Source organism: Lottia gigantea (assembly GCF_000327385.1).
Source record: "Lottia gigantea unplaced genomic scaffold LOTGIsca_3, whole genome shotgun sequence".
NCBI lineage: Eukaryota > Metazoa > Mollusca > Gastropoda > Lottiidae > Lottia > Lottia gigantea.
This window is the reverse complement of record NW_008708986.1, coordinates 3,240,932-3,267,786: the sequence shown is the minus strand read 5'-3', so window position 1 is coordinate 3,267,786 and position 26,855 is coordinate 3,240,932. Positions and strand designations below refer to the sequence as shown.

The window sequence follows — 26,855 nt, the reverse complement described above, 5'->3', positions numbered from 1 at the left end:
ATTTGTCTTCTTTTTGTGTTTTTGTATAGACATACATAAGAGAGGGTAACAAGATGGCGCCTTGTGACGTAGTTGGCCAGACTCTCTCTATATACGGCTCTGGAATAATTTAACGAATTATTTGTGGTCTGAAATTCCAAGAATTGCCTCCCTTTTCAAGAGTTAAACGTAAAGACATCAATTTTTAAGGTGATTCTTGCCAAATCATCCACTTAAAGCATTCATCTATCCGTGTTAACGAATTCCGTCGAAAACAAATTTAAAAGATATGAAGATAAAGGCACAAGTAATAAAAACCTGACGAAAGTACCTGTTTGCTTTTATGGAGTCCGCCATCTTGGATTTCTTGTTTACAAAATAAAAATTTTTGTAAATAAATCCGTCATTTAAATTTTATATTCACATTATAAAACACGACATATTACATGTCTTTAGCATGGGCATACTTATGAATCGAATATTAAGTTTAAGATGGAAAATTAAACGTTCTTTTTTTGCTGCGGTACAGAGTTTCGATATATGTAAACTTCCGGTTTTAAAAGTGGGCAGTGTCTCGTGATAATATTTTTTAACAAAATCATGTATTTTGTTGTAAATAATGATCAGAGTTGAGTGACATTCCGATAAAAAAACCAAAACTTTAACGAGTGTCCAGATTAAATTTCAGTTTTCTCTCATATAAAGACCCGCATTGTGTTGTTTGATTTCCACTCAACATTGTCAATGAAAACAACTTGTTATTGTTTGTAAATTGCAGGCCATTATATACCTGCCAGGCTACTATTGCAAAGAGAGTAAATCCAGTACTTCACTATGTCAATCATTCAAGTGAAAGGTTCTGGTAAAAGTGTGGCACCAGATCGAACTCCTTTCTTTGGTGTGAGAGTTCCAAAAGAAATCAAATCTATGATCAAACCAATCAGTAAAATAGAACAAGATTTATTCAGAAAACTTTTAAAATGTAATTAGATTTAAATCAAAATAATCAGATTATATTCTGTATTTCATGCATAGTACAGTGGTGTAACCTATTTTCGTGGATATAAGGATTCAACACCGAAATTTGTTTGATAAAAAACCGATAAAAAATGGTGACGTTTGGTAATAAGTGAAATCCGCCATTTTGTATTTGTCAAAGTAAACATTAATACATTTTACCTTGCTTGAAACTACTGGATTCATTCTACTAGCTGACATTGTACAGAAAACCGATGTTTATCAAAACAAACTAATGCAGAGGTCGCACAAGGTCGCTCATAAATTATTAAATATTTCCGGAAATCCACGAATAATAGGTTTCCACGAAATTAGGTTGCTTGGCTGTACTATATCAGAGTTGCATTGAATGGAAAATTATTGGTCTTAGCCTACATTTCTTCCCATGAATTGGCTTATGGAAATGTTGGGTAATGTCACACAGTAGGCCCTATGCATTTTGGAAAATTTCCGACAGTGCCATTAATTAGCACATGTCAGCTCCTTCAACCTATGTGACTGACAGCCAGAAACTGGAAAAATACGAATTTACTATCTTAACCTGTGTTAGAATCTTGCTCTCGAATCCTATTTAAGCCTACATACATCTCCTTGTTTAGCAACACCAGAAATCTAAACTCAAGAATAATGAGTCGGGGTCTACTCTGCATTGAAAATCAATTGTTGCCTACATTAATTTAATGGACATTATTATTTCCAGTATTGGTAGCAGCTTTAGAAGGAAATGAAATAGAATATGATGATATTAAGAGATTAGAAAGTGAAAGTTTATCTGAAGAAACAATAGTTATAATTTATGCAGGTTTTATGACCTTATTAAAATCGGCTTTAAAACATACTTCACTCAAACAAGAGGTAAATTATATTTTTATTCACGAGGTAATAGTATACAGTATGACCATCACACATCCTTACTTTTTTGAGTGTTTTTAATAATACCATTTCTCCAATCTGAAATTTCTATATTTTGAAAGATTTACTTTGGAAAAGTAAGAATTTTAAACTAAAAAAAATTAAAAATTGTGTATACTTTTTATGTGTATTTACTTTTTTTGCAGATGTTTGTTGAAGATTTGCATGAACTGCAGTAAGTAATAAACTTGCATCCAGATTTATTTTGTCCATTACTCAATAGTTCCAGTAGTGATATTAAAGAATGTGTTTATGTTTAAAATTGGACCCCAGTGTGCATGAATATCTTGTATATTGTATTATACAGTACACTTTATTTTTCAAGTTTTACAGATTTGGTCCATCTGTTAACATACTAATAAGATTTGTTATGATATGGTTTGTTACCGCTCTGACTGGCATTCTAAATGAATAAGCTGTTCAATTACAATTATAACATGTTACTTTAGCAATGGCATATGACTTTTAAAATATTTAACCATTGCTTCCAAAACCCTATTATTCTTGTCATTGATTTAAATGGTTAAGGTTACTCCAAATGAAGATTAGATATAAGATCACTAATTGGATAAACTGAGTGCAAAAGAATTTATCAGTCATTAATGACAAGAATATCAGGTTATGAAAGCAAAGGTGATAAATGTCTTGCTCAAGGAACATGCAATAACCATTAATCTTACTAGCTTTGATTTTTGTCATTTTGTAAGAAGTCTCTTTTATATGTAATCTTTTTTTATATTTCAGAATACCAGAGATATTTCACAATGATTTATCTAGTGTAGTTTATGGCTCTAGGTATGTTATAGTAGTACCATTTCAATCAGTAAGACTTATATTCCTACTTGATCATAAGCCAGTTATTTGTATGTAAAATGCTGTGAGTGACTGGACTCACAAATGAGAGCATTGTCTAGTGGTTAAAGGGGTATTCCGCTTTTTTTGTAAGTTGAAAAAATTTTTTGCTCAAATTGGTGAAAACTATACACCAAAATCTAGAGAAATATGCCCTTTTAACATTCTGAAAGTTTTAACTTAAAAATTGCAGCTGTTGATTTTTAAACGCCAAAAGTATTCACAAACATCACATAAAATTTTTAAGTTCATTATGATTTTTGGAAGCTGTTAGACAACAACTGTACGAAATATACACCTAATTGTAGAGAAATGTGTCTCCTACATATTCGGAAGGATTCAACTAATAATATCAAGCCATTATAAAAGTCAAACATCAAAAACATTGTTCGTACTCTCTGTTTTTAATTAACCCTTTTAAAACAAATTCAGTTTGATCAAGTAGATACGTAGATATAAATAGCATACTTTAGAAATATTTTCAGGTTTAATTTACAATGTTTTTAATAATGAAAACTTTTTACAAAAAAACAGAATACCCCTTTAAAAAACTATTTCACTTACTTTGCTGCATTGTTTTGGAAAAATTGTGTCAAAATGTTGAAGATGGGTAACCTTATTTCCATTCAGTTATACTTAAGCTTATATCAATAAAAAAGGTGTTATTTTTGGAAAAAAAATACCAGTTTGTCTCACAAATCTTTGCCAATAAGCTGAAGAATCATGCAAATGACAAATTACTAACACACTTTCATTGTATTGAAATTGAACTGTATTTTTGTAGGAGACCAAAAATAGATAACTTTTCCAATGAACAGCGCCCAAGAATGACTAGATTAGACAATTTAAAATGGAGAGTAGATGTTGCAATATCAACTAGGTAGGTGATAAATTATCATAAAAATTTGAAATTTTCTAAGTCTGACTAAAATATGTTGTAATTAATGATCTTTTTCTGAGGTTAAAACCACTCATCATCCATACATGGAGGATTAAAAATATAGAAATCGAACTTTTCTTATTATCATATTTTAAAACCCAAGTTGTTTCTGATTGCTGATCAAATGATGACATGTTTTCTTTATATGTTTTATATTATCTGTGTTATACAGTGTATTAAATAGAGTTTTAGAACCATCAATTCAGATGGAAATGACACTCAGTGATGGAACAATACAATCATTTGAGGCAAGTTAGATTTCTTTTATTAGAATAGCCAATCTTTTTAAGTTGGAGTTTATGTGTATATAAATGTCAGCTTAAAAATAGTAATGATAGTTTTAGAAGGATTTTGTAAAGGGCAAAGTAAGGTGATGGTGATGTTTCTTTAAATTCTGTACCCATGATAGTGAAATACATTTTAAAATATCTTGAACTTCCTGGTTTATGGATTCTATGGATGAGCATTTCTAAATATTATGCAGAAATACCAGTGAATGATATTGACATTTTTTTAAAAGCCCGAAAGAAGGAAAAGCCAGATCTTTATGAAATCTGGGACTGGAAAGAGCGATTATGAAATCTGTGCCTTGACTAAATGGAATAGCTCAGTCAGTAGCAAGTGGTATAATTGTTGTCTGTTGGGAAGTTGCAGTACCAGCCAAATGGAACTTGATATACAAAGATTTGGCAGTCTGACAGATTGATGGGACAACTATAGGGGTTGAGATTTCAAATGCAGCGAGGGTCTTGGGGTTGTGCCCTATACAAAAAGAAATACAAATCGTTGCTTTCACTCACATATTTTAGGGCAAAATGTTATAACAATTATATTTTCTTAGAAATGAATGGGAGGTAGTATTATTCTAAGTGGGAAAATTCTTCGATATACCTCACTGGTCGTTGGTGCGAATCTTTAATGAATGAATATATAGTTTTGGTTTTTATTTCAGGTACCTATATCACAATTTCACAAACTACGATATAATATAGCCTTTATCTTAAAAGAAATGGAAGATTTAGAGAAACGAAGTATTTTGAAAATCAAAGATTAATTTATATATTATTGTTATTTTTTTTATTAATTATGTAATATAATTTAATTTACCATAATGTAAAAAGTATCAAGTTTATATCAAAATTGTTTTGTTGTCCATATAATCTAATTTGACTTCAAAACTTTAAACGCAATGAAGGATGGCTCAGGACGATGGTGTTATAGCAGCAGAAAAATTTGATTTGTATATGAAAAACTGATAAATTGTTAGTTATATTCAAATTTAAAGGAAATGTAAAGCGGTTTTTAAATGTTTTATGTCTATACACGTATATCATTAGCTGCTTTGTGATAGTGACCTCATAAAACGTTTTATTGGAAATTGTAGACCCCAGACGTCTGACTGAAATTTGGAATATTACAAATCAATTATCAGTGGCGGAGCCAAAGGGAGGGGCAGAGGGGGCAACCGCCCCCACCACCCTCCTTCGCAGTCCCGAATGCAACTTTTTCGGCCAAAAGTCTCATAACTAGGTTAGAGATTCGGGCAATCTCAGATATCTCGCCCCCTCGGACGTAAACCTGGCTCCGCCACTGTCAATTATACTTTCAAAATCCTTATCATTGAACAAAGTGAGCCCTTCTTGACAATTATGTGACGCGGCTCTCTTAGCCAATGATTCTGGAAACACCTCAGCCTTTGCCATGCATGTAATGCGCCTTTATTTCGTTACGATCAGTGGCCGAGCCAGGTGTACGTCAGAAGTCGGGCGAAACATTTGAGATTGCATTGCCCGAGTTTCTAACCTAGTTCTGAGATTTTGCCCAAAAAAATGCTGCCCGCCAGAAATGACCTATTTCCACGACAGACAGATCCGCAAACCCTGTATTGGCGTCACCCGATCGTTGGCGTAGCCTATGTTTGAAATTGGCAACATACAGATATGAATGCTTATTTCTGGTTTTAGAGCAGCAGTAATTTTTCTTTTTGATTAGTTTTGAGAAAAATCTATGAAATAAGTTGACTTTTCCAGAAAAAAAAACAATTTAACGTCTTAACTATATAATAATTACATATGGTTTAAATCATTGAGAATAGTTTCACTGCCTTGTATCGGAAATAGACATCAATAATAGCCCGAGGGTTAAATAAAAAGGTATTATTATCGATAGAACCATTTCCACTGATTGTAACTGTCGTTTTGACATTGATTGGATTATTAAGATATCTCAGATGAATGTACTGTATCAATCAATAACCGGAATTTGTCGTACATCAAAGTTAGCGAATGATCTTTTGTTGTCCAATATCAAAACATTTGCTGGATCTATTTTTGAATCAATATCACGGAATTGTACACGTTTAAGGCGTATTTATTCAAGATGTCTAATCAATCTTTTTACTATAAGGTCTATTTAACCAATCAGAGAACGACATTCGCATTCTAAAAGTGGTTTAGAAAATCCTCATACCTCTCGCTAAATACGACGCCAAAGTATCTATGAGAATATTATTTTCAGATAATTTCTACTATTGAAATTATAAGCATAGAAGTCAGCATTGTTGATAAAGAAAATAGAAATGTCCGGAGAATGTCTATTATTGAACGGAGAAAAAAGTAAGGTTCTGTAGAATGTTAAATGAGAATAAATAGGATAGATTGACTGAAATATAGACTATCGTGATGAAGTTAATACCTAAAGGTAAGACAATACAATTCTGCTAAAAAAAAAGGTTGCTTCCAGATTCGGCCGTTCACAAATTCTGTGAGAAAAAGATAAAAACGTTGAGCCAATTGCAGGATCACGTAGGTCGTAGAGAATGATGGTTGTAGGAAATGAAAAACTGGATGTCTGCGGGACTTTTCGATGCAGACATTGAAATGAGGCAAAAATATATGTTATATAAAACGGACAGGTAATTCATACAGGACACTGGAAAAAAAATGGTGCACGACAGACACATGGTTGGCTATATTGGTCCAACCAGACACTAACATAGAATAACAAATTAATATTGTTGGTACCACTTTTTATTGAGCCTTTCTCAGAGAGTACAGGATGGCCAATACCTGACAACTTACTCGCAGCATTATACGCCCCAAAGTGCTATGATCAAATTGAATCAAAATACAAAGATAGCTTCCCTGACAAGGTAATATACGCCCACCGGCAGCTTTGATTTTAAATATAAATATTTAGCAGTACAATAACAATCACCAGTATGAAATATTCAACCTTCAGTCATCCACTTCTTATGAACTCTTTAGGGCGATACTGAATAATATTGAGTATGAGTTATTGCCCTTGTTCTTGAAAACCTGATTAATTTTTAGCTCATGGAAACTCTAGAAGGCAAATATTCAACCTTCAGTGCGGTACTGAATAATAAAACAAAGTTTTGTCAAATCCGGCGAGAATCATGCCTTTTAGTGTTTAAGAGCTAAAATTTGAAAGCGTTTTCAAGAACGAGGTCAATAACTCTAATGAAACATTTTTCGATAGGGTTCATCCATGGGTGAAAATAGACAATTTCACCAAGTTTCGTCAAAATCCGTCAAGAATTATGCCTTCTAGAGTATTTACGAGCTAAAAATTGAACGCATTTTCAAGAACAAGGGCAATAACTCATACTTAATATTTTTCGATTCTTTTTATTTTTAATAGGGTTCATCCTTGGGAGATTACGGACCCTCCCACTAAGTTTCTTCAAAATCCGTCAAGAATTGTCCCTTCTAGAATGTTTGAGCTAAAAAGAAGTTAGAAGGGCAATAACTTATACTAAATATTCAATAGGGTTCCTCCTTGGGTGATTACGAACACTCACACCAAGTCAAAATCCGTCAAGAATTGTGTCTTTTAGAGTGTTTACGAGCAGTTTTGGACGGACGGATGACGGCAATATACGTCTATATTTCCATGTGGGCGTATATAATAATGATCGTGTACGGGGGATATTGATGGCAAATTAATTGAAACAATATCATTGAAGAAAACTATTGACGGATCAAAGTTACTTTGATATTTATTGACAGCTTGTCAATTAAAACGACTGTGTGAGGGCGCAGTGTCAATATTGATCAATAATTCCTCTTTTCGGTTTGGAGTATCCTCTATTGCCAGTGTGAGAGATCCTTCCAAATCAAATATCTTGATCAAAATGAAAAAAGTTGAAAATAAAACATTGATCGAGTATGATCGTGAATGAGGGCCTTTAAAAACGGCGTAATATTTGGGCTAAATCAAAGCACTACATTTTACCCGCCAAACTCACACACCCAAAACTTGATTCCACAAAGTGGCGATGGTGGTCAAAGAATAAATAACCAGTACAATGTCTGCAGTTACAGCTTTAACACCATATTTAATTTTCATGATTCTAAGGTGCAGAAAGAAAGACTTAAAGATCTGACTGTATACATATACAATTACTTTCACACCAGTAAGCTTTAAAGTCTTCATTACAAAAGGTTCGATCCATGTCCAATTATATCTATTATGATATCCGACTAACTTACTTGTGACTTTGAATTTCTATTATATTTGTGTTACTGTATCGTATTTATATGATCTTTTGCTGCTCTTGCGTTGTGTGTTGCTTTTAACTTACTTATTACTCCACACTTTCAACCCTTAACCAATGATTGCAATAAGTAAGTAAGGGATAAGGTGGTAGTCGTGGTTATTAATCAGTGTTAGTGTTATTGAGACGAGTCTCAATGAAAGCATTGGTTTAAGTCACAAAACAATAGATTCCTTTACGACCTTAAAGAAAGAGAAAGGGAAACGAGAATTGGTGGGTGGCCAAAGGATAGCCAAATCCCAACTGGCTTGATTGCCAGATGATGACTTACCTAACCCCAATTGATAGCTCAGTACACCACCTTGTCTTACATTAAGAGGTTTAACACCTAGGTATCTACTAAATCCTGGCACCACAAACACCTAACACGCACCAACAGGACACTCCACATTTCAAGCACATACCAGTCTGGAGCAGCTTTCGTTCAACGTGCGACCAAGCCTAGGAAGTCAGATCAGCTTTCCATGCCTGTTCACCCAATTGCTTCGTTGAACCTTGTAATACATAAGCTCGACACATTGTCGTCAGGAACTGAACAAGGGGCATCAGCTTATCCAATTCAACTGTCGAAGTTTTAAGCAAAAACCCCAAAAAAACACAAAATTCTTCCGGACATTCTTGACATCCAGAAATCAATTACTTAAGCCATCCTTCCTTTAAAGATTTGACACCAAAAATATAAGGAAACCCATCTTTAAAAGCTTTTAAATAAAACTTCAGTAACTAAGTATTGAATATTAACTCTATTATGGATTAAAATCTGAAAAAAAGGAATCTTGTTACAGAATACCATATAACAATCATCAAAAGGACTGGACGGGGGGTTCTTGGTCACCTCACTGTTGTTGGTCAATCGAATCGCAAACCTTTTTTATGCCTAGACTGCTGAGTCTAATAATGGTTTTGGGTTGATACGAATATAAAATTTTTGTTATAATTTTACACTTGATATGAACACACTTTCCACTGTGAAATATCGACTGACTATATGTCCAAAATTGGCCGAAACTTCAATCTATAAACAAATTTCATCAAATTTTGAGTACAGAATGGTCAATACCAGAAAGACAAATTACCCGCTGCATTTTTCCAACCAGACACGCCTAAGTGTTGAGCCCACCTGTCCCAGTCCCGACAGACGTCCAGTTCTTCATATGTCCCATTTTCTACAAGACCATTCACTCCTCAATTGGTACCAAGTTTGTTTGATCAAACTGATCCTGACCGCTGCTCTATTTTGAATTATATATACAAAAAACATGTATTATGAAATTCGGTTGAAAACTGACAAGATATCAATTTTTGGTCTCAAGGGCGATAATGTCTCTCACTTATTATGGTCTGTCTTCATTGAGCCTTCAAATAACACATTCTAAACGCAAGACTATTTAATTTCAGATGGCATGGGTGAATATTGCCCCCAATACAATGATTCTATCGGGAGGCTACAGGCAGGTTTTCTGTGTCCAAGAAGATTAAAATTGTGGTTTAGAAACGATTATTTCTGTTGTGGAAACCAGTCTTACAGAAATTGTTGTTCAATTTATGCTCAGAGTATATTTGTTCACGATGTTTCTTATACTGAACTTAAACTAGAGGAATTGTATGTTCATAATTTGTTTACTTTAGATATATATGTCTAATTTTTTAATTATAACTTATTATTATGGGAGAGGCCCCCACTCATCTAACTGAGCCATTGTTTTCAAGAGCCGAATCGAATTTTTTTTTCAATTTTAGAAAAGAGGCCTTGAGCCATTTTCACAATGTCAAGCTATTACGAACTTCGTCTTATACCTTGCAATAGCCACCTTTCTTGTATCATAGAATGCAGCGATTTGACTGGATTATACGTTAGCGAATACAGCTAATTGGAGCCCTAGACTGGAAACATTAATTTGGCTTATTGTTTACAGACTGATCGTTTTATTCCTATGCATACAATCCAATCAAATGACTTCATTTACACAGTAGGTGGCTATTGTAGTCAAGGTATAAAGCTAATTATTAATAGTTTGACATTGTGAAGATGAAGTTGAAGCGTTTTTTGAATTCTTTCTTATCTATTTTAGGTGGCCGTATATAGTAATAGTGGGATTATGTGTGATTGTATCACTGTCAACTTTATACAGGAAATAACTCGTAAAGTTAATTAATGTTAAGAAGCAGTCATTATCTTTGAACTAAGTTTTAAATGAATTGTTTTAATTGATTTTTATTATCTGAATATTAACTGTATTTGTTCCTGGCCATACCCGTTGCTTGCTCGGACGTGATAATTATATGGATGGGATATCGGTACTTTTAGAGCAAGACATAAAATGTCACTTTTCATGGCAGTTGCGCCAATCCATTTTGGATTGTTAGTTTTTCAGAATTTTCATCAGGACAAATGCCAAATTTGACATAACTTTTGGTATTTTTACAAAGCTGAATCATTATTGAGTCAATCAAAACATTTCCGGATAGTCTAAAATGTCCCTGTGCCCCACACAGTACCACAATATGGTAGGAGAGCTTGGCCTTTTCTCTTCTTGTACAACTCATTAAAGAAAGCCTAACTAGCGACTAGGGGTAGAGGGGTAGCGCAACTTCCATATAACCATTTGGGCATTAAAAAAGCCTGTAGTCGTTCAGATGGGACAATAAAGCAAGGTCCTGTTAGAGATCCTGTGACAGTTTGAAATCGAAAAAGAGTCCTGGCAAGATTTCCTTCATTGCACACTGAATGGTTTTGCCCGTCTTAAGTTGCCTAATCGGGTACAGAAAAGGGAGAAATAAACTTTATTCATTTCATTTTAAAATCATTATTGTTTTTGATTGATGATATTATACATCTCGGGTAATACATAGCATAGTCTAGTTCCTTATTTTCATCCTAAATGGTGTAATTTCATGTTACACAACATTTATGTCTTTATAAAAATAAATAAACTAGTCCAATATAACTTTGCTCATTCATGTACTCCACCACAATGTCTAGTATTGGAGGATTAATAACATGACCTGCTGTTACTGGAAGGTTATGAGCGTGAGATGAGCTAATCAAGAAAACCATCACAGACTGTACTTGTATAAAAGTGGTTTTAACTCATGCACTACAATCTAGCTGCCTATTAATGCAGGGTGTTGTTTAAGTTATAAATATAACACATTAGTTCATATTATTCTAATAGTGTTATCTACGTAATATTTTAACAAAAGCGTCTTTAGGAATTTCTACACGACCTATTTTTCTCATTTGTTTCTTTCCTTCAGCTTGTTTCTTTAATAACTTATTTTTCCTACTCTGATCACCACCATACTGAAAACAAATAAATAGTATTATTTAATTCAAGATCAATAAATTTATACTTTATATATTAGGAATATGATATAAAATACTTACATATAATTCAGCATTTGATATAAAATACTTACATATTTAGAATTTATATAATTAAAAATACTTACATATTTGGAATTTGATATAAATACTTACATATTTAGTATTGATATATAATACTGACATATTTAGTATTGATATATAATACTTACACATTTAGTACTGATATACAATACTTACATATTTAGTATTGATATATAATATTTACATATTTAGTATTGATATAAAATACTTACATATTTTGTATTGATATACAATATTTAAATATTTGACATTTGATATAAAATATTCACATATTTAGTATTGATATAAAATACTTAATATTTAGTATTGATATAAAATACTTACATATTTAGTATTGATATACACATTTAGTATTGATATACAATACTTACATATTTAGTATTGATATACAATACTTACATATTTAGTATTGATATACAATGCTTACATATTTGACATTTGATATAAAATACTCACATATTTAGTGTTGATATAAAATACTTATATATTTAGTATTGATATATAATACTTACACATTTAGTATTGATATACACATTTAGTATTTATATATAATACTTACATATTTAGTATTGATATAAAATACTTACATATTTAGTATTGATATATAATACTTATACATTTAGTATTGATATACAATACTTACATATTTAGTATTGATATATAATACTTACATATTTAGTATTGATATATAATACTTACACATTTAGTATTGATATACAATACTTACATATTTAGTATTTATATATAATACTTACATATTTAGTATTGATATAAAATATTTACATATATAGTATTGATATATATACTTACACATTTAGTATTGATATACAATACTTACATATTTAGTATTGATATACAATACTTACATATTTAGTATTGATATGATATACTTATTTAGTATTGATATAAAATACTTACATATTCAGTATTGATATAAAATACTTACATATTTAGTATTAATATACAATACTTAAATATTTTAATTTGATATAAAATACTTACACATTTAGCTAAAACATCTTTTCTATAAGGTTTAATATCTTCTCTGCATAATATTTTACTACCTACAGCACCTTGAACTGATATTAAAAATAGTTGTGGTGGAATAGCATCTTTTAACTTCTCACATACCCTGGTAGCTATAGTTCTGGCTCGTGATCGATGACATATGAGAGACAATTCTTCTACAGGTCTTGAGTTCAGTAAAAAGTCTAACTAAAATAATCAAAGCAATAATAATAATCAGCTGAACTGTGGATGTAGTCAAGTTATTTTTGGTGTGGTTTTCCATACACAATAGAGGGAGTTATCTTAGGTTTATAAACTTCAATTTTCCAATTTTTAAAATATTTTCCCCATTAAGCCTACATATAGTTTAAAGAGAATGTAAAAGGTTTTCAAGCCTTTTTATGTGTATTAGGGATTTCTATTTGGGACATTCCAATTCAATGTACGATACCTGTGGTTCCTGCAATTCCAGAAAGTGTTAACCCAGAATGACACAGTATTTCATAACCAACCTCTAACACCAGACCACAGTAACAAAAAGAGAAAAGTGATAAAAGAATAGCCTACCTTTACTAAATTGGACACTTCATAGCCTGCATCTTCATAATCAAAGCTGTAATGTAATAAACAGCAAAAATTAAATATTGAACCCAAACACTTGCCAGATTATTTACTTTCTGTTCTGAAAAATGATGCCAATCGCTGATAGAACTCTATTAACCAAATCAATAATAAAATTTGACATTATATATCATTAATATACAGAAAATGCTGGTGGTTCCCCACTAGGGAGGGACATACATACCTTCCATAACCTGATGTAACAGATTTCATCATATCAAAAAAATCTACCAATATTTCATTCAATGGAAGTTTTACTTTAGCTAATAAACGTTTATTATCTATATATTTCTGATCTAGTATTTCACCTCTACTTTGCTACAAATATAAATTATAATAACATTTCTATGATCCAAGTTATTGTAATCAAATTAAAATTAGACAATTATTTCATTTCTTTATTGTTTTCTGATTTTTTGATAAATTAGTTGTAGAATAGCGTTTGTCATATTGCTCTACTTTAGGTTTCGATATCCCACAATTCCTTATCTTATCAAGAAATTGGTTCTCTATGACATGCTTTGATTGGTCTTTACACTACCTTTGAGAAGGACCTGTGGTAGAAATCTATTTAGATTACAATGAAGACTAAAAATATCAGAAAATTAAGAAAAAAATTGTTATCTAATTTTAATAAGATTGTATCAATTGTGTCCCTTTGCTTTTCCAAATGTATCTGAATATTGATGCTTTGTTTTGTTGAAATAGGAGGTATTGCTTTAGCCATAAAAAGCTAAATATAGAAAACATGCATGGCTTGAGTAGAACAAACATTATACACATACCAATATAGGTCAAGAATTGTACCTTCTAAAATGTTTGCAAAAAATAATTGAAGATGAACGGATGAAGTTATATAACTAATAACATTGTATGGGCGTATAAGAATAAAAAATAATCATACTGACCATTACCAAGTCCATAATTTGTCCAAGATAGTCATCAGGGAATAATAATTTGCCTTCTACCATTGGCTCCAACATCTCAACTATAATACTTTCATTTGGTAACTAGAAAAATTTGGAAACATATTGAAATACCTTTCTTCTTTGATTTCAACAAAGATCACAAATCAATCTTTATGAGGAATAAAATACAAGATATTGTATAAACCAATTCTCCTGTCCATTGTGAAAATTTAATTTTTCTTTCTAAAAAACTGAAAACAAACCCTTTATCACACATAAATAGATTTAATCAAATTAAAACTGTTTTTGGACAATATTTCATATTTTGATCAAAATATCGAAATATAGACTTACATGTGGCAACTTACATGAATAGGGTTTAAAATAGTAACAACTTCTGAACCATATTTCTTTATATTTTTAACACCATGCACTTTGACTAGAAAATAGAGCATTTATTCATTATTTTATCAGTGTTGTTTTAGTTAAACCTTTAGGCCAGATGAATACAATGTAAATTTGCCTCAAAACAATTGAATTGATTACAGGAGAATCGAGAAAGAGAAAGAAGCCATGTATAACCTTGTTCACTTGTGAAATTAAGAATGAGTTAACTACTAACCTTTATAAGGTACATTAGGTATGGTAGATATAACATTGGCATTGTATTCTTGTTCTAAACGTTGACTAAATACATCCATATGTAATAATCCTAAATATCCAAGTCTGAATCCTTGACCTAACACAGGACTGAAAAAAAAAACAAAGTTAACACAATTATTTCATCACTTCTTCAACCTGATGATGATGATCATCTTTTGTTCAAAATAATACATTAAAATGCAACATTATTAATTCTATGACAATCATTTATTACAAGATTGGTTAACTCACAATAAGTTTTTAAGTTTGGTTTCCACCCTAAATAACAGGTTTAAGATTAAATATTAGAATGTTTATGTTCATGGCTAAATATTTATTATGTCACATGAAATTCAAGTCATACATGCACAAGATTATATACTATGACAAACAATGTTTTATTTCCTAGACACCTTCTAAAATCTTATTGAAGGAGGACAGGAAGTTTTATTCTTATTCAGAAAAGAGTCACAAAGATTTATTGGCTGGTATAACAAACAATGAGTTGACTATAACAACAAGTGATAATTGGCAAAGGTCATTTCAGAAATTATAACCAGAAGGTCGTTTCAGGAATGATACCAAGAAAAAGTCATTTTAGAAATGATAACTGGACAAGGTCATAAAAGAAATTATATCCAGAGAAGGCCAGTTCCAAATGATAACTAGAGAAGGTCAGTATCTAAATGATAATGAATGAAGGTCAATATCTAAATGATAATGAATGATGGTCAATATCTAAATGATAATGAATGATGGTCAATATCTAAATGATAATGAATGAAGGTCAATATCTAAATGATAATGAATGAAGGTCAATATCTAAATGATAATGAATGAAGGTCAGTATCTAAATGATAATGAATGAAGGTCAATATCTAAATGATAATGAATGAAGGTCAGTATCTAAATGATAATGAATGATGGTCAGTATCTAAATGATAACTAGAGAAGGTCAGTATCTAAATGACAACTAGAGAAGGTCATTTCAAGAATGATACCAAGAAAATGTGATTTCAAAAATGATAACACTGGAGAAGGTCATTTCAGAAATGATAAACAGAGAAGGTCATTTCAGAAATGATAACCAGAGAAGGTCATTTCAGTAATGATAACTAGAGGTCAGTTCAGTTATGATAACCAGAGAAGGTCATTTCAGAAATGAAAACGAGAGGTCAATTTCTAATGATAACGAAAGAAGGTCTTTTCAGAAATAATAATCATAAAAGAGTTTACAAAAGTCATACCAGGAAAAAGGTCATTTCAGCAATGATAACTAGAGATAGTCATATAAGAAATTATAACCATAGAAGGTCTTTTGATCTTTTAAGGTATCATTAATCATAAGAATAAAGAAATATTTTACCTGTTATCTGTATGTACTGCTACACTCGGATCATTTAATGTTAATTTCTCTATAGCTAATTTTAAATTATGAAACTCTGATTGATCTGAAGGATATATACCACCAAATACCTAAAATTGACATTATAGAAAACAGATAATGGAAAACAGTACATAGTTTTTCTCTACGGGGCCGGCTTATGGAGACTGGCATTTCCATGCAGAACGCAAAGAAGTAAATATGCTTCATTTTTTATAGCCAACTGTTGAGGGATCTACAATGTGCACTCCTGAAGCAAATAGGGTATTCATTAACTGCTGCATTTCAACGAAACATTTACCCGCTTTGATCTACATCATCACTGAAAGTAGGTCAAAAATCTGAAGGTACTATCTAGAGATTGAAGCTTACTTATACTGTATACTGTCAATATATCATACTTACCATTGGTTTAGATGATTTAAAGCCTGGTAATGCCTCTACCTTAGTACCTGGTGTAAAATATGTATCTCCTAATTGTGCTTCTTTAGAATCTCTTATATTACAAAGCACATACCCAACTTGTCCAGCATATCTACATATATATAGTTGTATTCAAACCAAATGAAAATTAGATTACAATTTTGTTTACTTTCTTTTCTGATATTTTTTGTAATCCAATTTTAATCCAACATATTTTCTACCACAGTCCTGTTCTTATGACGTCATTTTCAACCATTCAAAGTATGTCATGCAAGACCCATGATAACATAATGAATTGTGGGGTAGCAAAACCCACAGATGCTGTCATATTGCTCTACTTTGAGTTTGTTTAATTGGTTATAATTTGTTATTGTTATTAGGGAAAAAGTCTTTCATGACACCCTTTGATTAGTTAAAAATATCTTATTAGAATAAAAGACTGTGATAGAAAACTTGTTAGATTACAATAGAGATGAAAATATCAGACAAAAAGCAATCTAATTTTAGTTTGCCATAGTTTTTTAAATGTTTGATTTAAGAATCAAAATAGAAATATAAAATAATTTAAAAACAAATGTACGGTATTGTATCTTCTCCTAATTTTTAAAGTATGTTGTATGACATAGACAGTACTATCATTGAAATATTTAAAGATGACTTTCCCTTATTTTTTAGTGTCAAATTAAGCCAACTATTTGATTCATTGGTGTTTCTAATGAATTATCATGTATTCTTAATCATATCATTATGTTCTTATTGCAATTGATTAAGAGTTTTAACCAATCATAAATGTCCATGTATGTACAGTCTAGATAAACAAAAAAAGACTTTTTGATCTTTCTTGATAGGTCACTCATTGGAATTCTGCTGGTTATTCTCTTTTAATTTAGCTAATAATGAATTAATTATGAAATGTGAGACAAACTGGTATTTTTCCAAATCATTAGAACAACTCTACTATCTATTCATATAAGTATTAGCATTTTCATTTTCATAAATGAAAACACGGGAACCCATCTTTAAAAAATTCAATCACTCACAAGGCGTCAGTAGGAACTTCATCAGGATGCATATATCCAACATCCTGTACTTCATATACTTTGGTACTGTGTATTGATGTTATTTTATCACCTGCATTACAAAACATTACATGCAAAAATCATAGTTTTTCATTTCAAAAAAGAGTATAAAGAAACATTTGTTTGCAACAATTATTTTTTTCTACAATGGATTGAAAAGATACATTGAACCAATCAGAAGGGTATGCTATGAAATGTGCACTATGAGGGTGTCGAACAAAAAAATACGTGAAAATGAGCTTACCTCTCTTCAGGGAACCATCTATCACAGACATAAGAGCAATAACACCCCGAAATTGATTATATGCAGAGTCTATCATAAGAGTGCGCATAATATTTTCTCGACTGCCACTTGGTCTGAAATATCAGAAATGTGTGATACATCTATTATTGTTAATTGAAATATCAGGAATATCTACTTGTATAATGAAATCTCAGGAATGTATGGTACATCTATTAGTGCACTGAAATTTAGAAGCATGCGGTACATCTAACAGCAAAATGAAAATCATAAATATGTGGTACATCTGTTAATGGTAAATTGCAATTTCAAAAATATGTTGTATTTCTATTAGTACAATCAAATACCAGCAATTATTGAAATGATTAAAGAAATATACATACGGTGGTATTTGTTCTATAACTGTTTTTAATAATTCTTCTACACCAGTACCATGTTTAGCAGATATCTTAAATAAAATAAAAATATAATATAGTTGTCTCAATAATCAGATGTTTGCTAATTAACCTAGGGAATCATAGTTTGACCTGTCTGGCATAGATGGAACAGTCTGGCCAATGATATATTTATGAGAAGCGAACATTGAAAATAGCTTGGATGGGGCAATGGTGTTGCCAGAATAGAAGTATGGAGAACTCCACTCCATTTCATTTGGATGAAGTTATTTCTTTCAATAAGACAATTTACTAAGGTCCATTGCCTTTGATGAAATCATACTTTAATCTTAATGATTTTATCATTTGGTAGTTCCATCATTAAAATCACTGAATTATATAGTAAACCTACCCTAAATATATCTTTATCTTCTATATCAAATAAAGATTTAATTTGTTGAATGACTACATCAGGTTGAGCACCAGGTAAATCTATTTTATTTAATACTGGTATGATAGTTAAATCTTTCTCAAATGCTAGATAGAAATTGGCTACAGTTTGAGCTTGTACACCCTGCAATCAGAAATTCATATGTAACTATTAAGAAAAAACATGATGAAATAAAACAAGGAAGCAAGGTTGTGATAATGAGATCTTAATATACTTAACAATTAAAATTTTAATTAAAATTAAAATAAGGATGCGAAACTCAATTTCACTACATTTGATTTCTTTAATAGCGGAGAATGATGCAAAGAGATAAAATAACTTTCTTCAATAGCTGTAAGAATAAAAGATAACAGTATTATACACCAACCTGATTGGCATCAACTAACAATATAACACCTTGACAAGCTGATAATGATCTAGCTACTTCATAATTAAAATCTACATGACCCTACAAAATAACATTAATCCATCAAATATGGCACATATAGTCTTCCTTGATAGGGCTAGGAATGTCTATACAGATCTTCAAATATCTTACTGTAATATCAATATCAAAGCACTTTTAACTAGTGCTAACATGATACATTGGTAAATTGATACACTGCAATAATAAATGTCACTATAAGTGTATCATATCACATGCTTGTATAACAATACTTGAAGATACCTGACAAACATCTACATCTTCAAGGTAAATTGAAGTCAATATGCAACAAGATACAACAGGAATGTTTGAATCAGAACTTTTATACCAAAGAAAGAAAGATGTATTTCCACAGATAACGACTTATGTTTTCTATGTTATTTATTGTAAGACACATCTCTAATCTAAGCATTGATTTATACTCCTTCAAATCAAATATCTAACTTACTGGTGTATCAACAAGATTTAATAAATATTCCTCTTCTTTATAATTATATAACAAGGATGCAGTTTGTGCTTTAACTGTAATACCTCTTTCTCTTTCTACTTGTAACTTATCTAGAACCTGTTTATTTTTATCATCTTTAGGAATGGTGCCTTGAATAATAAAATAATAACTTAACAACATTATCATGAATATAAATCAAATGCTAAAATATGGAAAATAATTTTTTTTTATTCAGTTTTTTTTTTTTGATAAAATTTTTGTCTAAGGACTTGTTCACACTACAGGCAGATCAGGTTGGTGCAGAGAAGAGTAGAGGACAGTGGAGTGTTCACATATAAACAGATATAAAGCAATTGATATAGGAGATTTCGTGTGTGAGTTGCTACCGGAAATTGGAAAAACATACAGTCAAATTTCCAGTTGTTCTGTTCACCTCTGCGACACCCAGCTTGCTGTATAAACAGCTAAGCATCTGTGCATTGAAAACTAATAAGATACTAATGTCGTTACTGCTATGCTCAGCCCTGTAGTGTGACTGAACTCTTATAGTTAACAAAATGAAAGAACTGAATTGAATAAAAAGTAAAACTGGATCCTCAAATACCTGTGATTTCTAGAAGTCTGTCAGCTAGTGTGCTTTTACCATGATCTACATGAGCTATTATACTAAAATTCCGTATTCTCTCTGTTGGGTATTCAGATAGATCTTTTCTCACCTAAAAATTAACATGGACAAATGATTTGGTGCTTAATAGGTACAGGCCACATTCATGAATAACGGTACCTTTAAATTCTACATTTTTCATGCATGCAGGTCAGGGAGAGTGAAAAAAGTGCCTGTGAGATAGGGCAGTAAATTATGGCCTCTGTGCATCAAGCTTTGTAAGATTCCACGTAATTTTCAACTTTTCTGAGACTGTTCTGGCAAAATCTTTTAATCATTGAACATTGCCTAGCTTAGCTTGTCTTTATCAGCCACACCAAACTGTCTATGAACAAATAAAATGTAATGATATACAGAAATGATGAGAAATTATATTGTAGTATACCTTTCTATCACCACTGTTGTCACTTGGATCTCTATTGGTTGAACTATATCTACCAAAAACCAACCTAGCAAATACAAATAAACGAACATCTCTATGCAATATTGGTACTTAAATCAAAATAAAACATTGCATAAATATTGATTTCATCAGATTACTAATAGTAATAACATAGTAAAAAAACTGAGCTTATTAAGCATGTTGAGAATATATCAAGGCATATGCCTATTAATATAATCAAGATGTATCCCTTAAGCAAAACTATGTCAAGGGTGAAAAGAGATATCATAACCATCTGACAACAGTTAACTCAGACTTGAAACTTCTCTGCCATTTACGAAATAGATTTTCCATTGATTGAAAATTGTCATGAAAAAAGACCCACTGTTCAGACTGAAAATTTGGTACAAATATATTATCTAAGCTTACAAATAATAATGACATTTTCATCAACTCAAAAAATATCTAGGAGTTTTAGTACCGGTACTATTTTTGGGTTGGTAATTCAATTTATGGCAAAATGTCATTTTGTAAAAATTGTGGTGTTCAGTCATCACGTCTATAGATAAAACGTCTTCAACCTACCAACTACTGGTCTACAAATTAAAAAGCAAATCAACTTCACAAATCATTTGAAATAAAAGTGTATACAGTCGAGTAGCCTAATTTCGTGGAAACCTATTATTCGTGAATTTTCGGAAATGATTAACAATTTACGTGAGCGACCTTGCGCGACCTCCGCATTAGTTTGTTTTAATAAACATGGGTTTTTTGTACAATATCAGCTAGTAGAATGAATCCAGTAGTTGCAAGCAAGGTAAAATGTATTAATGTATACTTTGAAAAATACAAAATGGCGGATTTCACTTATTACCAAACGTCACCATTTTTTATCGGCCGAATTTCATTATAATCCCGAGCGGTAATCGGAATTCCAAATGTCGTCTGCTAGAATATAATCCAACGAATGAAGTCACGTGATTAACTAGCGGATTCCGTGTCAGCAGAAAATTTCTATGGAACACAAAGTGGATCATATTCTTATGTTGTTTCAGTGACTTTTAGCAATAAATCAATAAATTACGTATCTTATTTTGTCAGTCACTATTTTTTTTTTAAATCGTGGTTTTTTGAATGAATTGTCACTAGTTATAATGTATTGATATTAAAGATAAATACTAAGAGAAGTTAATTATACCACCCAGTATCCATACAACGTGTTTATCTAGACTTATTTATAGATCAAACATTGTACAGAAAAATAGGTGACGCATTCTGCCGCCGTTCCCGAGTTGATTGCTCATGAAATATGGGTCAAAGTGAAGGATTCATTAAGAAAATCGAAAGAAACCAATTTGTATTATTTTGTAGAATATCTGAGGAAACATGTAAGACATAAAATTTTTTTTTCGTTTTTTTAACTTTGACGAAATTCGGTGTTGAATCCTTATATCCACGAAAATAGGTTACACCACTGTATAACAAGTTCATTCAATTTACTACTAACTTTACGGTCTAAGATACTATGATTAGTACTACTTTTTCCAGCCAGTCTGTATAGTCTTACAGACAAAGTCGACAGTGTCAAAACTAACAAGTAGGCTAAAGACTTCATGCTGACAATAATAATAAATAAGTCACATAACAAATTAATGTTGTTATGTAAATAAATGGCCTAACCCCATCATAAATGGTCTCTCTAAAATCAATGCCAATGGGTTTTTTTGATCAGATTTCATTATATCTGCTCATATGACTTTTGTAAATGAGGTCTATAATCACAAAATGAATGTTGATGAGTTTTCATTTTTAGACGAGTTCCCAGGTCAAATATTGTTTAGACGAGACGATGTGTAGACCAGTTGACTGGTAAAGTGTTCTTTTTATAAGGTACCTCCTGCTTAGATTAAGTTTAGACGTGTTAAACAATTGGTCTCTCAGTATGCAATGTTTCATAAAAGTCTGACACCAGCTTTTCATTTTGATTCATATAAACTTATAATCTTTAAAAACATCTATTTCTAATGGGCGCAGACATTTTGTCAACCTTCTTTAGTTTCCTTAAATGAAAACATGCCAGGAAAGATAACTCAACAAACTTCCGGTTTAGAACCGGAACTGACATCAAACTGCTTCGTGGACGAGAAAATAGAAATTGTGTCAGATAATTTCCTGTCAAAGAGTAATCATTTTTCTAATTCCATGCTTGATCTGATGTACTCATATATTGTTGCGACTTGGAATTGATTTCTGGGTTTCTTCTACAAAGTTGGAAGGATCTTCATTGAGAAATTGAAAAAAAGATATTGTGTAATAAGTCAACATCTTGGTCAGTTGGTGACTCGTAAATTGTGTGTTTTTTTTCTGTGTTGTGACTGACACCGGCATTCTCTGAGAAACAAAGTGGGGATACATATAAATAGCATGTTAGATGCAAAATTATAAGGTTTTAAACATCCATTTGTATGTGATAAAGATTCCAGAGTGTGAAGATTAGTTGATTATTTCAATGATAGCTCGACGCAGACAGACAGGACAAACCCCGTCTTCAGATAACTTAAATACACCACCAAATAAAACAACTCGTACAATTCAGAGCAGTCCATCACCAAAGTCTAGTCGCAGAAATCAAACTGATATAGATCTAGATATGACATGCAGAGACCGTTCAAATGAGTTCCTGTCAGCTGTCAAACTCCTACAGTCACGTCAAGGAAATGGCTTGGTTATGCCCAAGCAAAGAAGAGACTTGAGGGCAAGAAGTGAATTTAACGTGATTGCTAAGCGAATAGGAAGAGATTTGGCCAATACTTTTGCTAAGTTGGAAAAATTGACTCTTTTAGCCAAGCGTAAATCTTTATTTGATGATAAGCCTGTTGAAATTCAAGAACTAACTTACATTATAAAACAAGACATTAATAGTTTGAATAAACAAATTGCTCAACTCCAAGAACTGTCTCGTTCACAACGAGCCCAAAATGGCAAGCATGCACAAACACATTCCAATTCTGTTGTGGTGGCACTGCAGTCAAAACTGGCTTCAATGTCCAATGACTTTAAAGGTGTATTGGAAGTTCGTACTGAAAACTTAAAACATCAAAAAGAGAGGAGAGACCAGTTCTCTCAAGCTGGGGCTACTAGTTTACCTCCTTCAAGTATGGGTCCAGGGGGACAGACTAAATCGCTTTTGTATGAAGAAGAAAATCGACAAAATGGCGGTTCAGACTTTGCAATAAATATGGATGGACTGGACAAGAATCAGCATCAGCAACAATTACAACTTGTTGATCAACAAGATGCCTACATTCAAAGTAGAGCAGACACAATGCAAAATATTGAGTCAACTATTGTAGAATTGGGATCTATTTTCACACAGTTAGCTCACATGGTTCAAGAACAGGAAGAAATGGTGGGCAGAATTGATGCTAACATTGAGGACACCCAAATGAACATTGAAGCTGCTCATAGCGAGATTTTAAAGTATTTTCAATCAGTGACTTCAAATCGGTGGTTAATGATAAAAATATTTGGTGTTTTGATTGTTTTCTTTATAATATTTGTGGTTTTTATGGCCTAGAAATTATGCCTGTACATTGCCAGCCTTAAAAACAGTTTGACTTGACAGAAAAGTTTCTTTTTTCATTTCAATTAACTGAATTGATGCAAATTTGACTTCACATGTCCAAATAATGTTCCATTTAACTGTTCAAGTGTTCTGACACTATGTATTTTAATCTTATGTTTTCATTTATAATATTTTGGCTGAGGTTTCATTCTCATGTTATTTTAATTGTTGGCATCTTTGATCTTCCATTATTTATCTTATCGAACAGGAAAAGGAGCAATTTTCGAATTTTTTCCACATATGGTTTGAAGTTGAGAAATTATGATTAAGACAGAGAACTAACACAAAGGTCTTTAAATCAATCAAAATTACTATTGTTAAAGAGTTACAATATTTAATATACTGATATTAATAATGGCAGATTATTTTGCAAAATATGTGATAAATTGTGATAACTTTATTCAAATACTTCAAAACAGTAGATTGATAGTCTTAGAATGACTTAGTGTTGATGTAAATATAAAACATGTTCTCAATTTGCAAAATGCTTTTACAGAGGACAACATGCAGTCCTAAGATGGAACATTTTCAATAGAAGATTCTTGGAGAGAGTTTTATTATATGTAAATCTACAAAATTGTTTGATAATATTATTCTTAGACTATCTTACCTTACTGTATTGATGTTGATATTAGAATTCAGTTAACAATAATTGGTAAAGCCAAGAAAAGACACACTAATGCTAATTTTTAAATTAAATAAAGTTAATTTAAGCTTAATAGTATGTGCATGGTTTCCTTTAAAAACATTTATGGGTCCAAAATGATTCTTATGCAGCTTTAAGAATTGTGTGAATTCAGCTTTGAAAACACAAAGTCAACTTGGTTATACAATCAATGATATGATACTGATATGTGCACATAACTGTTCAATATTATGACTACTTAGAAAAAAGTTTGACATTATGACTTGCAGTTGAGAATCGAATTCTATTACGGTTCAGTGTAATTTTTAAATAAATATTGAATTCTAAACATTGTATAATACGTGTATAAACACCCAAATAATTTATGTTTTAAAGATAATGTATTATATTGTAAATATAAAATGTATCTGTTTATATCATTGTATAAAACTTTTTCTTTATATTTAAATTTTTGAACCTAATACGTAACATTCATTCAGATTTACAACATTGTTCTTAATCAGTGCCACTAATACAACGTTTCATGTTTGGTACTGGTGCTTTGTCCCGAGTGAAACTTTAAGGAAAAAAGTCCATACATAATTGTGTAACTGCCTAAAGGATTGAGTTTTAGCTTCATGTGAATCATTCATACTTGTACAGAATATATTTTATTTAGGGGAAGGGGCTTTATTTAAGCTCTATAGGGTAACAAAGAAAATTGTTTGGAATACATGTATATCCTTCTTTCAAGCTTTAGTTTAGGGTACAGTCTCCTTGGAGTTTTAACAGATTAAAATTTCATATTTCAAAGTTATCAAGTCAATAACCTACCATAGTGACAAAATTACTTGGTATTGATTGTAAGGACTATTTTTGTCAATATAAACCTGATGTTGTTTAGTTAATATTGTAAATAATAAATATATGATTGAATCAGCCGTCTATTATTACTTTATCATTTTGGGTTACATGTTCATAAAAACAATATATAATTTTGATTCATACTCATTGGACATATTGTACTGCAAGCAAACGTTCTTATTATCTTCTGATAACCTATGTCATTATAAAAATTTGGTATGGTATGGTATATTGTCTTAAAGTGGCACCTTCTTAAAGACTTTTGCCTCCCTATGGCCAATAATAATGAATTTTGGGTTATACATAAATGCCAAAAGAGTAACAATTGTTGCATAATGAACAGTATTTGGTTTTACTTTTTTTCATAACATTCAATTTTAGATTGTCTATTGAACATACTCCAACCTTAAGATCACTTCCATGAAACTATCAACAAAATTCCATGTTGAATCTTGGATCATGACTGGCATATTGAATTAGTGGTAAATGAAAAGAATAGTGCATACTTTGTTATACTTCATACTTCCAGAAGACTTGATGACAAACTTATTTTGTCAGTTTATCACCCTTTTAAAGTACATGTATTGTATATTTAATATATATTTTATTTACATAGTCTGAATCTACAAACCTATAAATCTATCACACAATTCTTTAATTAAACTAACAATCACTCATCAAATATATTAACATCTTAAAACTTGATTCTAAAACCTTTTTCTAAAATCACAATACCACTCACCAACAGATTTTATAAGAAAAAAAAGTGCTTTTGCTTATTAAGTGCAATATTACAAAGGAAATTATTGTATTGATGGGTACAATAGCATGATACCACTTACCAGCTGAAAGTGCTCACTTACATTTCAGAAATAACTGCACATGAGAAAATAAATGGATGCCAGATTTTATTTTACTTCTGAAAAGTGATATAGAGATCTGAAATTTAATTGGTTAAGCTATTTGTTAAATTATGTTAAAAGGTTTTTTGCAAATATTTTTGA

The 26,855-nt window shown here is 31.3% G+C and overlaps 3 protein-coding genes across 3 annotated transcripts; 2 read left to right on the top strand and 1 right to left on the bottom strand.

Moving 5' to 3' along the window:
- The first annotated feature begins 465 nt into the window (after window positions 1-465).
- On the top strand, window positions 466-5,001 carry LOTGIDRAFT_228614 (hypothetical protein). Its single transcript, XM_009057232.1, has 7 exons — window positions 466-961; window positions 1,697-1,851; window positions 2,055-2,083; window positions 2,653-2,703; window positions 3,545-3,640; window positions 3,873-3,948; window positions 4,653-5,001. Exons 1-7 carry the CDS (start codon window positions 814-816, stop codon window positions 4,752-4,754), a joined length of 657 nt encoding a protein of 218 aa, XP_009055480.1. The 5' UTR covers window positions 466-813; the 3' UTR covers window positions 4,755-5,001.
- A 6,047-nt stretch (window positions 5,002-11,048) lies between these two features.
- On the bottom strand, window positions 11,049-22,791 carry LOTGIDRAFT_209399 (hypothetical protein). The gene is made up of 18 exons (XM_009057231.1): window positions 22,632-22,791; window positions 20,741-20,804; window positions 20,296-20,407; window positions 19,692-19,840; window positions 19,187-19,267; window positions 18,781-18,942; window positions 18,378-18,442; window positions 17,998-18,110; window positions 17,715-17,805; window positions 16,657-16,786; window positions 16,234-16,343; window positions 14,848-14,975; window positions 14,594-14,664; window positions 14,226-14,327; window positions 13,502-13,635; window positions 13,264-13,309; window positions 12,691-12,903; window positions 11,049-11,583 (listed from the first exon to the last, which is right to left on the bottom strand). Exons 1-18 carry the CDS (start codon window positions 22,715-22,717, stop codon window positions 11,458-11,460), a joined length of 1,983 nt encoding a protein of 660 aa, XP_009055479.1. The 5' UTR covers window positions 22,718-22,791; the 3' UTR covers window positions 11,049-11,457.
- Window positions 22,792-23,387: 596 nt separating this feature from the next.
- On the top strand, window positions 23,388-24,314 carry LOTGIDRAFT_177283 (hypothetical protein; the record flags this gene model as incomplete). The annotated part of the gene is made up of 1 exon (XM_009057230.1): window positions 23,388-24,314. One exon carries the CDS (start codon window positions 23,388-23,390, stop codon window positions 24,312-24,314), a length of 927 nt encoding a protein of 308 aa, XP_009055478.1.
- Window positions 24,315-26,855: the final 2,541 nt, after the last annotated feature.

Excerpts from the sequence above, each read along its gene's own strand:
- LOTGIDRAFT_228614 (XM_009057232.1), top strand. The coding sequence starts at position 814 with ATGTCAATCATTCAAGTGAAAGGTTCTGGTAAAAGTGTGGCACCAGAT. Across the intron at positions 962-1,696 it reads ATTCAGAAAACTTTTAAAAT|TATTGGTAGCAGCTTTAGAA; the intron begins GTAATTAGATTT and ends TATTATTTCCAG. Across the intron at positions 3,641-3,872 it reads GATGTTGCAATATCAACTAG|TGTATTAAATAGAGTTTTAG; the intron begins GTAGGTGATAAA and ends TGTGTTATACAG.
- LOTGIDRAFT_209399 (XM_009057231.1), bottom strand. The coding sequence starts at position 22,717 with ATGAAAAGCTGGTGTCAGACTTTTATGAAACATTGCATACTGAGAGAC. Across the intron at positions 18,111-18,377 it reads GTTATAGAACAAATACCACC|ACCAAGTGGCAGTCGAGAAA; the intron begins GTATGTATATTT and ends CTGATATTTCAG. Across the intron at positions 13,636-14,225 it reads AAATTATGGACTTGGTAATG|CAAAGTAGAGGTGAAATACT; the intron begins GTCAGTATGATT and ends TTATATTTGTAG.